Source organism: Eschscholzia californica, unplaced genomic scaffold (genome assembly GCF_041429995.1).
Source record: "Eschscholzia californica isolate CP2 unplaced genomic scaffold, dmEscCali1.0.p SCAF_5, whole genome shotgun sequence".
NCBI lineage: Eukaryota > Viridiplantae > Streptophyta > Magnoliopsida > Ranunculales > Papaveraceae > Eschscholzia > Eschscholzia californica.
This window is the reverse complement of record NW_028238472.1, coordinates 1091848-1103706: the sequence shown is the minus strand read 5'-3', so window position 1 is coordinate 1103706 and position 11859 is coordinate 1091848. Positions and strand designations below refer to the sequence as shown.

The window sequence follows — 11859 nt, the reverse complement described above, 5'->3', positions numbered from 1 at the left end:
TTTGGGGGTCTGTCTTTGTTTATGAAGTGCATGATTTGGTTTATCATTGTGGGTTGTGTTGAAGAAATGTTGGATTATGTTCAGACATTTTGATAGTTGTTAGTGATTTCGAAAGCATGCATCTACACATAAAGGTCATTTGGGTGTTTATGATACTACATCAAGTTTCTAGGTTAGGGTTGTTTTAACATTTATGTTTCTGTGGAGAAATTTAGTCATTTGTTCAAGATTTATGGGTTGTTGATTAACAGTATGTTTTTTTTTTAACATTCATGGTTGTGATAAAAAAAACTAGTATATGTTTATACAATTTGGTTGTGTATATACATTCTGCTTTTGTTTGTCTTTGTGTTTGTTTGAAACATATGAACTTTTGCAGACAATCCAAAGATGGCTAAAACTAACACCAAGAAAGTAGATGGTGCTGAATTGAAACAGCAGACTCCTGTGAGGGCTAGCCCCAGGAAGAGACCTGCTGAAGAGGCATCAAGTGCTGGGCCCAGCAAGAAAGGCAAGAAAGTTGCCAGCCCACAAAAAGCAAAGTTGTGTTATTGTATAAACATTTTTTACTATGTTCTGACAATAATGTTTGTGTTCTCACATTTCTTATAATTGTTATGCATATTTGTTAGTGTGTTAACATTCTGTAAACTGTTGCTTCAATTATTGATCTGTCATTATTGTGTAGAGGCCTATGCTTATTGTGTAGACACATTAAACAATGATCTCCCATTATTTATTGTGATGAAGCATTAAGTCTACTGTTGTAACATTTTGTTGAATGCACTGACATTTCTGTTATTGTTTCTGTGAAGCACCGTGGGTTTACTTCAAAGGCGAGAGTGGACAAGGTGGAGCCTCAACCAAAACCAACAGGGGCTAAAGAGCAGAAGAAGAAAGCTGCTTTCAATTACAAATGCAACTTCAAAGCAGTTTTCAAGGTGGCGCGGGAATTGCAGTTATATATTACTGAAGAGCAAAGGGAGATGTTGCTTTCTTCACCATTCGGGGCCTTATTTAAGGCAGTGACCAGTTTTAGTTTCCGATCAGAGAATGTGATGGAGAAGCCGAACAAAGCCATCTATGATCTTCTGTACTGCTATGACAAACAGAGCCAAGCCTTCAACATCGGAGGGAAGTTGATTCAGTTCACTCCCGGAGATGTTGCTTTGTTGTTGGGAGTCCCGATGGAAGGACAAATATATGATGCATTCCCAACCAATGTCACCATAGATGTGGCTAAGGACCAGTTTTTGAGCAAGTATTTCAAAGACTGTATTGTTGAGGGAAAGGCTGCATCTTTTGGGGGTCCCAGCATCGAAAAGGCTTTGCATGTGGCTGCAAGAACAAAGGCTCCGGCCATTGAGTTCTTGAAACTATGGATTATGTACATGGCAGCCACATTCCTGTTTGCTTCAGCTGCCGGCTCCTCGGTTGTCGGGAGTTTTTATCACAATCTCCAAACGGAGAGAATGATGAAAAGAGTTTCATGGGCGAGAGCTATTCACTCCTACATGATGGAGAGAATAAACAAGCACTCGGAAGACCCGGAAAAAGCTTCAGGATGTCTGACTCTTCTCCCCGTAAGTATTCATAACCATGCACTTAAATGTTTCATAATTTCTTATAGTGATAAAATTCAAATTAGTTTGCTCTGACATTCTTTTAAATGTTTCATCATTTTTTTGGGGCTTCTGTAATGCTGGAACATTTTGGAGAATGTTTGGGCATGTTATAAAATGTGTTTCCATTTCTTATGGTGATAAAGAAAAACAGTACTGACCTAAGAGTGTTTAATTTCTTTGCAGTACTGGTATTGCATGCACACCAGGATCCATGAGGACCTGGTTGGAGAAGTAGGGGTCAGTCCTAGAATAGCTCGATGGATGATCGAGCCATTCTTCCTTAAAGGACTGGAAGAAGAGCTGGAAAGCATTACAGAAGAGCAGGTAATTTGTTTTAACATTTCTTATAATGTCTCGGTAATTTAAACTAATGTTCTAACATAACTAATGTCTGAGTGACATTTTAGGAAATGTTGGAACATTTGCACAAATGTTGGAACATGTAATTAAGTGCATGTGTTTTTTTAAGAGGTGTTGAGATAATAACCTTATGTATCCCTTCTTGTAGGTGAAGGTGGAGTTGGTGGCGGAGTCTGTGGAAGCGGAAGAGTTGTTAAAGTTCACGGAGAGGGTGGTGGAGGAGATGAATGAGGAGGAAGTAGAAAAGTTGAAGGAGGAAGTGGAGAGGTTGAGAGAAGAAAATTTGTTGGTTAAGAGAGAGTGTGAGAGGGTTAAGAGAGAAAGTGAGATGGTTAAGAGAGAGAGAGAAGTATTAAAAGAGGAGTTGGAGAGGATGAAGAGAGAGAGAGGAGAGAAAAATGATGTATTGGAATTTGATTTTGGTGTAGGAGGGGAGGTGGATGTTAGAGACGAGGTTGGTAGAGAGTTGGTGACTGTTGGAGAGGAGGTGGAGGGTGGGGAGGTTAGACAAGAGGTGGAGAGTGGAGATGGTGGAGAGAAGATAGTGGAGCAGGAAGTAGCCCCAAAAAATGCGGAACAAGTAAACGTAGAGGCCCGCAACGAAAAAGAAAGTGATGCCGAGGCCCAAGCTGAAGGAGCAGAAATAGACAATAAGGGTAAGAGGGCAATTTCTGATGAGTTGGAAAAGGGTCAAACTTCAGGGGAGGGGCACAACCAGGAGCAGAAAGAGAGCCAAGTTGCTGGGTCAAGTGAGTAAATGCTCACGCAATTCTTTACTTCTGTTGACATTCCTGTCTTTGCTTGATAAGAATTTGGAAATGTTGGAGCAAACACCAGAATGCTTCAACATTTGAGATACTGTTATAAAATTAATGGATATTGTCTTTGTTTAGATTAAAGTTGGTATTATTTCTAGTTTTTTTTTTAAAGCAACGTATTAACTTGTGTGCAATCAATCTATCTTCTCTGAAATTCTTACTTACTTGTCAGATGATTGGTATGAACATAAATTGTTCGGCCATCGTTACAAGTTTTTTGATAAACGGTAAGTAAAAGAGTTCTATCGTACTCCCACGATGTCTTTTACCACGACAATTGAAGACTTTCTTTTACCACGAACGACAATAGACTGGTCGGCTAAGTAATAAATAAGAAACAAACAAGTAAGTGTTCTTCTCCCACATAAATACGTAAAATGTTGGAACATCCGTGATAACGTTTATATATATTGATCAAAAATTGGAGAATGCTTTTTGTTAAGATTTGGGTTTTATATCGAATGTTGACTAGTTAAACGTGTGGTGGTGGGGGACAGGTGAAAAGTCTTTTGCAAGTGTTTTGAATGTAGGTGAAACAGAGACGGGAGAAGTAGACTTCCAGCTGACTTGGCCTTCAGCTTTCTTTTCAGAGGTTTGTGAAGTGGCCAAAGAATATGAAAACTACGAGATCGTGGAGAACGAAAGTTCTTCTGAAGACGATTTTGTAGATAGGCCAAAGGTTGAAACGGCTGAAGTTGTGGAAAAGAAAGATAAAAACAAACCAAACTCTTTGGTGAAGAGGGTTAAAACACAGCCAAGAACCCGAACCATGACCGAGAAAGGCAAGCAACTCGAGAAAAAGAAAACAATCAATGTAGAGGACATTATAGAGTTGGGAGCCGGAAAGTCAGAAGAGGAGAAAGTTAAGAAGCTTGGAAACTGGAGAAGAAGCCCAGTCTGGAAGAATGTCAAGGAAGATGAAAAGGGTCTGATGGAAGAATTCATCAGGAAAAGTGACAAAAGGTACGAGTAGGTTACTGTAATGTTCATGCACGGACAAGAATGTTTAAACATTCTTGTTTGTGTTGTAACATTAATTTTAGCTTACTGTAATGTTCTAGCATTGGCTGATATGTCCTATCATTGCAAAAAGTGACACTGTTTTTTCCACGTTTTCCAGTACTAAAGTGTGGTTTAGTGACGGGATAAACGACATATGTGGAAAGCAGCTCGACATGTTGATGATGAATCTAGAATGCGATTCACAGATTATCAACTGGGCCAGTTCCTTCGTCACTAACCAAAAAGAATTGAAAGAAAAGTGTGTGCTTTGCCTCCCATCAGAGATCTACGTAAGTGAAGAGATTAGAATGTTTTCCTATCGTCATCTTTTATATGAGAGAACATTTTGATAACTTTGTGTTTGTTCGACAGACAATGATAAAGTCGGAGGTCAACCAAGCTTCAATTGAACATATGCTCAATCGCACGTTGAGTAATAATGCTGGGAAACCGGAGATCTTGTTTGTGTGTGCACCAATCTGCCACCCAACAACGGGGGACGCAGCAAGGGGGGGGGGGCACTGGACACTATTGATATACAATGTATTTCTCCATAGGTGGACCCATTATGACTCAATGTCATTTGACAAGAAGAAGGCCAAGGACTGTTACGAAAATGCCAGGGAGTACGCGGCATATGTCGAGGATGTAATGGAAGAAGTTGGGTTCACAATGTTTGGAACCCAACAAAAATATGCAGATGTCGTTGGGGAGCCAGAATTCCCTACTCAGGGAGAAAAGTAAGTGTTCTCACTCTTTATTTGTTCCAACATTATGATGCATGTTTTAGTTAGTTTGACATTGTTCCAACATTCCTGGAAATGTTGGAACAAAAACTTATATGTCTTTAGAAATTTGATAAAAACACACGTAGTTATAAATAATTTAGTCTCATTTAACATTATGTTTCAGAATTGTCTGTGACTGTAGACACATTATTGTTTATGCTTTAACATTTCGTTTGTGTCTTGAACAGCCCGGATTGCGGTCTGTTTGTCATTTTGAAAATTGAAGAGCTCGTGGCAGACTGCACGACAACAGGACCCAAACAGCGTACAGAAAACCCAGATTGGGTATCCCTGGCACAAAGGAAGAGGGCCAAGCTAACCCACAACATTTTGAAAGAGAATACGATATCTTGGAGGATGGCCCGAGCTTGAAGTAGTTTCCCCTGTGTATGTTTTTTTGTAAAGGATCTTTTTTAATCAAAAATGAAGTAGTTGTTCAGGTAACGGGTTATGTTCATATCACTAAACCCGAAACGACTTCATTCTTGATTAGATTACAAACAAACTCTATGCTTTGTAAATTATTTTGGGATGTTAACAACATACAATGATTTTGGATGGGATGTTTATGTTAAAACAATATGAAGTAAATTTGAATATATTATTATTTTTCTTCAACAACATGTGTGACATGCATTGTCCCCTTAGACTTTGTTTCTGGTAAGAACATACACAGATATGTTAGAACATTCCTTTCAATGCTGGGACAAATTGACAAATGTTTGAGAAATATGTTATAATGTTCCTTCATTAATACGAATGTATTAAAAAAAATCATAATGTGGACACATTGTAAATAATAGCTAGACATGTAGTAATTCTTTCACTGAACATTTTGTAGAATGTTATCACATATTCACTAGACAAAAATATATGTACTAAAGACCAAAAGATTTTACTAAACATTGAACACAATGTAACAACACTCTGTTACATGTTGGGACATATCGGTGAGTGTTATAACATTTAGTAAAATGAGACTACAGTTGGGCTCGACATGTCGCACTGTTGTGATAAGCGGGTTGGTTGCACCTGCGACATATTCTTTTCCTCCTGGTAACATCTCCGGAACTCTGCAACCTTGTTGTACGTGGTCTGCCTGGTGCCCTTCTAACTAGTGGAGGAAGAGTCTTGGTTAATGGATCAAAAGTATATGGTTCGTCAAAATTTGGAACGGGGTAAACACAATGTTGGTAAGTGTTCCTGTAAGCCTCCACGGTCCAGACCGGATCGTAAAAACATGTACTATCACCACGAGTCTTGTTGATGCATAACATTGCATGTTGACACGGAAGCGAATCTACTTGCCAACGCCGACAAGAGCATGTGAGAGTACCAAGATTTACGGAATGGCGTGGAGTAGAATATACTTCATAAACAAGTGGGGCTGCCTCGACGTATCTCCAAGTCTCCGCAACTTTGTATTTCGCTTGTTGCTCCAAGTTAATGGATGGGCAAAGAAATGTATTCCATCCAATAGAAGCGTCTCTATGCTTTCGCATCTTGTTCATAATCTTCTGTCTTATGGCATCCAACAATGCTGTAATAGGGAGCACGCGGGCTTTCTTGACCATGTTGTTGAAGCTCTCAGACAGTTGGGAAGTGATGGCGCCATACCTGTGAAAAAACATTAAATGGGATGCTTGTAAAACATCGTGTCGTGTTAAAACATTGCGCGAAATGTATAAACATGTATATGCCTGACGGAACACATGAACAAATGTATATTCATAACAGAAAGATATGATTAATGTTAAAAAATAACTGAAAAAGAGAAAACAAAATACCTATCCCCTGGGAAAAAGGAATCTGCCCATGATTCCGGATTAAGGGATTGGAAAAACCTCTCGACATTGGTTCCACCCATCTCAACCATTTGTTCAATGGTTGCGTGATACTCGCTCTCGGGTAATGCACGTGCCGCCGTAAACATAAGACTCTGAAAATAACGTGACTGGCGCGCCCCGTTACGTATCCTCAAGTTCAGATTACATCGTAAGTGCCAAGCACAGAATGAGTGATGAGCGGTGGGAAAAACGTTCTTCACGCTCTTCGACAATATAGTGTAACCGTTGTTTGTCCTACTCAAGACTACAAATGGAGAGTACATGGATGGGCACCACTTTTGAACCAGAGAAGATTTTGTACGTTTTTTTTTGTAACAAAATGTAAACGATGTGTAATATATTGAACATAACAGACATACATTTGATAAATTACGTTGTATACATGAAAAATGATGGTTTCCTCGTCATAAATAACACATAATTTACGTGTTTGTTTCATAATTTGTATTGGATGTGTATTTATGTATGAGTAAAAACGAAAATAAATACTGATGTAATGTTCTCAGAAAAATATACTATTTCGAAATCTGAAAGTTGAGAGAAAGTTCATTGAACCCCAAATTCAATTTGCAGAAGAGACTTGATTTTATAAAGGCACCGTACAAAGTTCAGTAACTATATCAATTTTTACATACAGTCCAAAATTTCTTTACAACCTATCAAACCTTATGAATTAGAATATGAGTATGACAGTTTTCTTTCCCATTAAAAAGTGATGGTGTTTTGGATCCTGCCATACGGGAAATGATTCGCCCTCATGTTTGGACACAACTCCGTGGAATTATCCTCCAATGTCTTAGATGGAGATGCATCTTTTACCTTTGAAAGATGCAGTTTAGCTTTCAACTAGTAGTGGTTCTAGATGGATTTTGTTTGTGTTGTGTGGGGTGAGAATGTTTGAATTAGCAATTTGTGACTTTTTTTTCTCTGTTGAACTGTCTTTTCTTTCTATATATCTAAGTTGAATCTTTCTTGTCTGATTTTTGTTTGTGTCCACTTGTTGTTTTTTTTATATCTCCATATTTTCAATTTCGCCAAATATATAAATCGAATTGCTCTTCAGAGAGTGAGAACTTAACCATAAACATTTATATTTACAATTTTAACATAAACTACCCTAAACCCCATTTGCCAAGTGAATTTTTAATGTTATTTTTCCAATGGTTTCCTAACTATTTTTTAATTCAAACAACCCAATAAAATAGAGTTAATTCCTACATGGCCCCCTACTTTGTGACCAGCTTCCTTTATGCCCCCCTTTTTTTTCGTAAATTCAAATATGACCCCCTATTTTCAAGTAAATGTCATTACCACCCTTCTTAATTCTAAATTTAAAACATTAAAAAAAATTATTTCCACCTCACCCCTCTCTCTCTCCACCTCATCTCTCTCTACAACTCACCCCTCCCCCTCTCTCTCCAATTCAGCTCTCTCTCTCTCTCCAACTCACCTCTCTCTCTCTCCAACTCACCTCTCTTTTCTCCGGCAAGGTCGCCGGCCAGAAAATTTTCCGGCCGGCGACCTTCAAACCTAAAAAAAAAAATAAAAAATCTCTCTCCTCTCTCTCTGTAATTTTTTTTTAAAAAAAAATCTCTCCACTCTCTCTGTAAATTTTTTTTAAAAAAAATCTCTCCACTCTCTTTCTCTAAAAACTCCGGCGAAGGGGTTTCCCTTCGCCGGAGGATCTGTTCACGAACAGAGTTGTTCGTGAACAGTATCTATTCGTGAACAGTAGATCTGTTCACGAACAGATCCTCCGGCAAAGGGAAACCCCTTCGTCGGAGTTTTTAGAGAGAGAGAGAGAGTGAAGAGATTTTAAAAAAGAAAAAAAAATTTAGAGAGAGATTTTTTTTTTTCTTTTTGAAGGTCGCCGACCCGCGACATTACCGGAGAAGAGAGAGGTGAGTTGGAGAAAGAGAGAGAAAGGGGTGAGTTGTAGAGAGAGATGAGGTGGAGAGAGAGAGGGGGGGGGGTGAGGTGGAAATAACTTTTTTTCAAATGTTTTAAATTTAGAATTAAGAAGGGTAGTAATGACATTTACTTGAAAATAGGGGGTCATATTTGAATTAACGAAAAAAAAGGGGCCATAAAAGAAGGTGATCACAAAGTAGGGGGCCATATAGGAATTAACTCATAAAAATATCTATGTTTATTCTTTTATAATTACAATTAATATTTTTAGTGTATGTTTTTCACTTGAAAATATTCAAATAGGCTATGTATATATGGCTACACGTAAGTGTTTCTTGGTTTGGATCAGTGAGTCATAAATCTAATCCGATTTTCTTTTTTAAGGGATATAAACAACTCTAACTAATCACTCCCTAAAGAATAGGTAAAACCTCTAGTAATTCATATTAGGTATTGACTTACTCCACTAATCACTAACTCAGATTATTCATTATTAGCACTATTTAAATGATGAATTCTTCTTTAAACGATGAACTCTTCCTTGGTTGGAATAATCTCATTTTTAAGTTGAACTGATTTTTCTTACAAAAATGGAATTTATGTACGTATTTCATCCCATTTTATTTTCCTTTTATAATTTGCATCTCTTTGAAATGAGGGTTTAAGGGATGTTTTGATTTTATGTGGTTCATATTCATATTATGGGAAAGAAAAATAGCAAGTACTCTCACAGAACCATTAGGGTTTATTTTCTTATTTGAATTATTCACAATTACAAGAGAAAAGAAGTGAAACTAAATGTTCTACCCTAAATCCTAAAAATAAATTGTCACGAATCCGTATTTAGAAGTTAAATTGTCAATTAGTTATATACTTTTTGGATTATTGTCGATATTCTTACTAGTTCCTTTAAATCTCTTGGCAGAAAATGCTGGAAGTCGAAAAGGAGAATGAGAAAGGAGAAAAAGAAATTACGTGAGAGGGTAACTTGGTCTGATCTCCCTTTTGATATCTTGGTCACAATCGCAAACCTTTTGAACATTATGGAGCTAATTGATTTTAGTAGTGTGTGCAAACAATGGCGTGTAGCATCTATTAGGACTTCCCTTTATGTTGAAAGGAACTATGAACCAAGAAGTCTTTTATACTACGATGATAAGTCTCCAGTGTGTCATATCCAAGAAGACTTTTGGGGAAAAACATATAAAAGGTATTTGCCTGATTTGAAAGGTGCGATGTGCATTGCATCTAAAGGTGGTTGGTTACTGGTATCGAGAAAACAACATTTATTCTTTTTATGTCCTTTTTCTGGAATAAAAATACCGCTTCCGACATATCCCCATAAACAAAATTTAGATGGTCTTGTTGCTACATTTTCATCGGCACCCACATCTCCCGACTGCGTCGTTTTTATAGTTCATGAAATGCCTGAATTTGAGTTAACAATGTTAAATGTGCTAAAACGAGGAGAAAAAAAATGGAGTTCAAATAATCTTGATATTAAGTGGGAACCTGACATGAAAATTGGATTTTTATTCTGGTTGGAAAAGACTTTACATATTATTTGCGAAGAAAATGCAGTTTTGACGTGTTCTTTAGAAAGGGGCATATTCCAAAGTTCGCGACCATACATGCAAACACAACATTATGGAATATACGAACATTATGAAATATACGAGGATGATTTGAGAATTTCATACAAGAGTAAACAACAAATTGAAATATATAGTGAGTTTATAATTTCGCCCATACGGTTACATAAGAAAGTTGCTCCTCATTCAATTTGTGTTTGTGGGACACAACTGGACACAATCTCGCCATGTGTAGTGATGAACGGTAAATATCTTTCTATTACCGAAAAAAAGAGAATCGGCTGTCTAAAAGTTGTGTGGATGGAGGTACCTTTCTTCAAATTTCATCCAAATAAGAGTTGGTCTCTACTAGAATAAATATATATATATATATATATATATATATATATATATATATATATATATTAGGTGGTTTTTAGGGTTTATTAAATTTTAGTTAACTTGAATAATATATTCATATTTAGTTCTCCAAGCAAACATTGGCAAATCGAAAATGAAACGTTACAACTGTTTTTTTTTTTTGTTGAACTGAAACGTTACAACTGTTACTAACTTGAATAATATATTCATATTTAGTTCTCTAAACGAACATTCATTGGCAAATGGATAAAGCATTTCACAAACACTGCATCAGCACATGGCCTGCGATCGAATCTTTTTCTCAGTTGGTTTCAATTACTCTGCATGAGCACATGGCCATGTACCTTCTATTGTACTAGTTCTTGGGTTCGAGTAGGTGAACGACTGTTGGAACAAATAAAGGCAACATCTCAATTATTTCACACAAGTCCAAATTCTCTCTCTTCAAATAACTACTACGTACAAAACTTACTACCCACATGGCCCACCCTAAAGATTCACTGGTATGTAAGAGTGTTAATTCTATTTTGGCCACCCTAGAGATGACCCGTTCATTAAAATACCCCCCAAAGATGACCAACTGCTAAATTGCTCCTTCAACCATTTTTTTTGTTAGATTTCTTCTTGACGTTTAACATCAGTTCCAAATTTGCTCTCTTTTTTGTTTTTGTATTTATTTACGAAATTATAGATTTTGTCAAAAGTGGAATCAAATGTATTTGTTATGAAAAATAGAAAGAAAATATTAGAGAGAGAAAGATGGGTGATCCAAAACGAACATTCACAGGATTCGTGCGCCTGCTAGAGGGTCAAATCTTCTACTGCCAATCTTCATCGCTTAATCGTCATCATCACATCTTCAACACCAACTTCATCTTCATCATCATCTTCTTCATCTTCCTGTCTAAATCTCATCATCTCCATTTGACCATCTTCATAATAGTCATCATTATTGTTTTCTTTAGTATTTTTCAAATATAAAATTAAGATTTATCTCTCTGCACAGAAAAATCTGTTCGTCTTTACGAACAAATTCTCATTCATTCGACTTACTTTGCAAGTCCTCCCACTGGGAAAAAGGGTAAGATCTTTGTCCATTAGATCGTGATGAAGATAATGACGATAATGAAGATGATGATGATAATGATGATGATGATGATGATGATGATGATGAAGAAATGGAGATTAAAAATTGTTAGAGAAAGATCCTCTCACGAAGATTATCGAGTCACGTCTTCATATTTCTCTCTCTAATATTTATATTTTTTTTTTCTGACAAGTATATTTTTATCTTCCATTATTTTACCAAATATTTGATGTGACAAAAGAATGCAAAGAGAAGAGAGGGGGCAAATTTGAAAGTGAAATTACACGTCACTTAAAATTTGTCAAAAAGTAATTAATGGGGTCATTTTAGAAGGTGGTCATCTTTTGGGGGGCCAAATAGAATTAATCCCATATAAAATGGTTGTAATCTCTTTCTCTCTTATCTAAAACCGCCACTAAGTTTTATAAAACCACCAAACCGCTGTTTAAACCATTAGTGATTTTTTTTA

At 36.8% G+C, this 11859-nt stretch overlaps 2 protein-coding genes and 1 long non-coding RNA gene across 3 annotated transcripts; all 3 read left to right on the top strand.

Moving 5' to 3' along the window:
* The first annotated feature begins 390 nt into the window (after positions 1 to 390).
* Positions 391 to 4155, top strand: LOC147536003 (uncharacterized). Its single transcript, XM_086640145.1, has 6 exons — positions 391 to 519; positions 816 to 1055; positions 1809 to 1949; positions 2134 to 2734; positions 3334 to 3766; positions 3924 to 4155. Exons 1-6 carry the CDS (start codon positions 391 to 393, stop codon positions 4153 to 4155), a joined length of 1776 nt encoding a protein of 591 aa, XP_086496271.1.
* A 22-nt stretch (positions 4156 to 4177) lies between these two features.
* On the top strand, positions 4178 to 5211 carry LOC147536002 (uncharacterized). Its single transcript, XR_015225760.1, has 2 exons — positions 4178 to 4545; positions 4782 to 5211. It is a non-coding gene; the product is annotated as an uncharacterized LOC147536002 (long non-coding RNA).
* Positions 5212 to 8882: 3671 nt separating this feature from the next.
* Positions 8883 to 10300, top strand: LOC147536001 (F-box/kelch-repeat protein At3g18720-like). Its single transcript, XM_086640144.1, has 2 exons — positions 8883 to 8952; positions 9277 to 10300. Exons 1-2 carry the CDS (start codon positions 8942 to 8944, stop codon positions 10298 to 10300), a joined length of 1035 nt encoding a protein of 344 aa, XP_086496270.1. The 5' UTR covers positions 8883 to 8941.
* The last annotated feature ends 1559 nt before the right edge of the window (positions 10301 to 11859 follow it).

Excerpts from the sequence above, each read along its gene's own strand:
- LOC147536003 (XM_086640145.1), top strand. The coding sequence starts at position 391 with ATGGCTAAAACTAACACCAAGAAAGTAGATGGTGCTGAATTGAAACAG. Across the intron at positions 520-815 it reads CCAGCAAGAAAGGCAAGAAA|CACCGTGGGTTTACTTCAAA; the intron begins GTTGCCAGCCCA and ends GTTTCTGTGAAG. Across the intron at positions 2,735-3,333 it reads GAGCCAAGTTGCTGGGTCAA|GTGAAACAGAGACGGGAGAA; the intron begins GTGAGTAAATGC and ends TTTTGAATGTAG.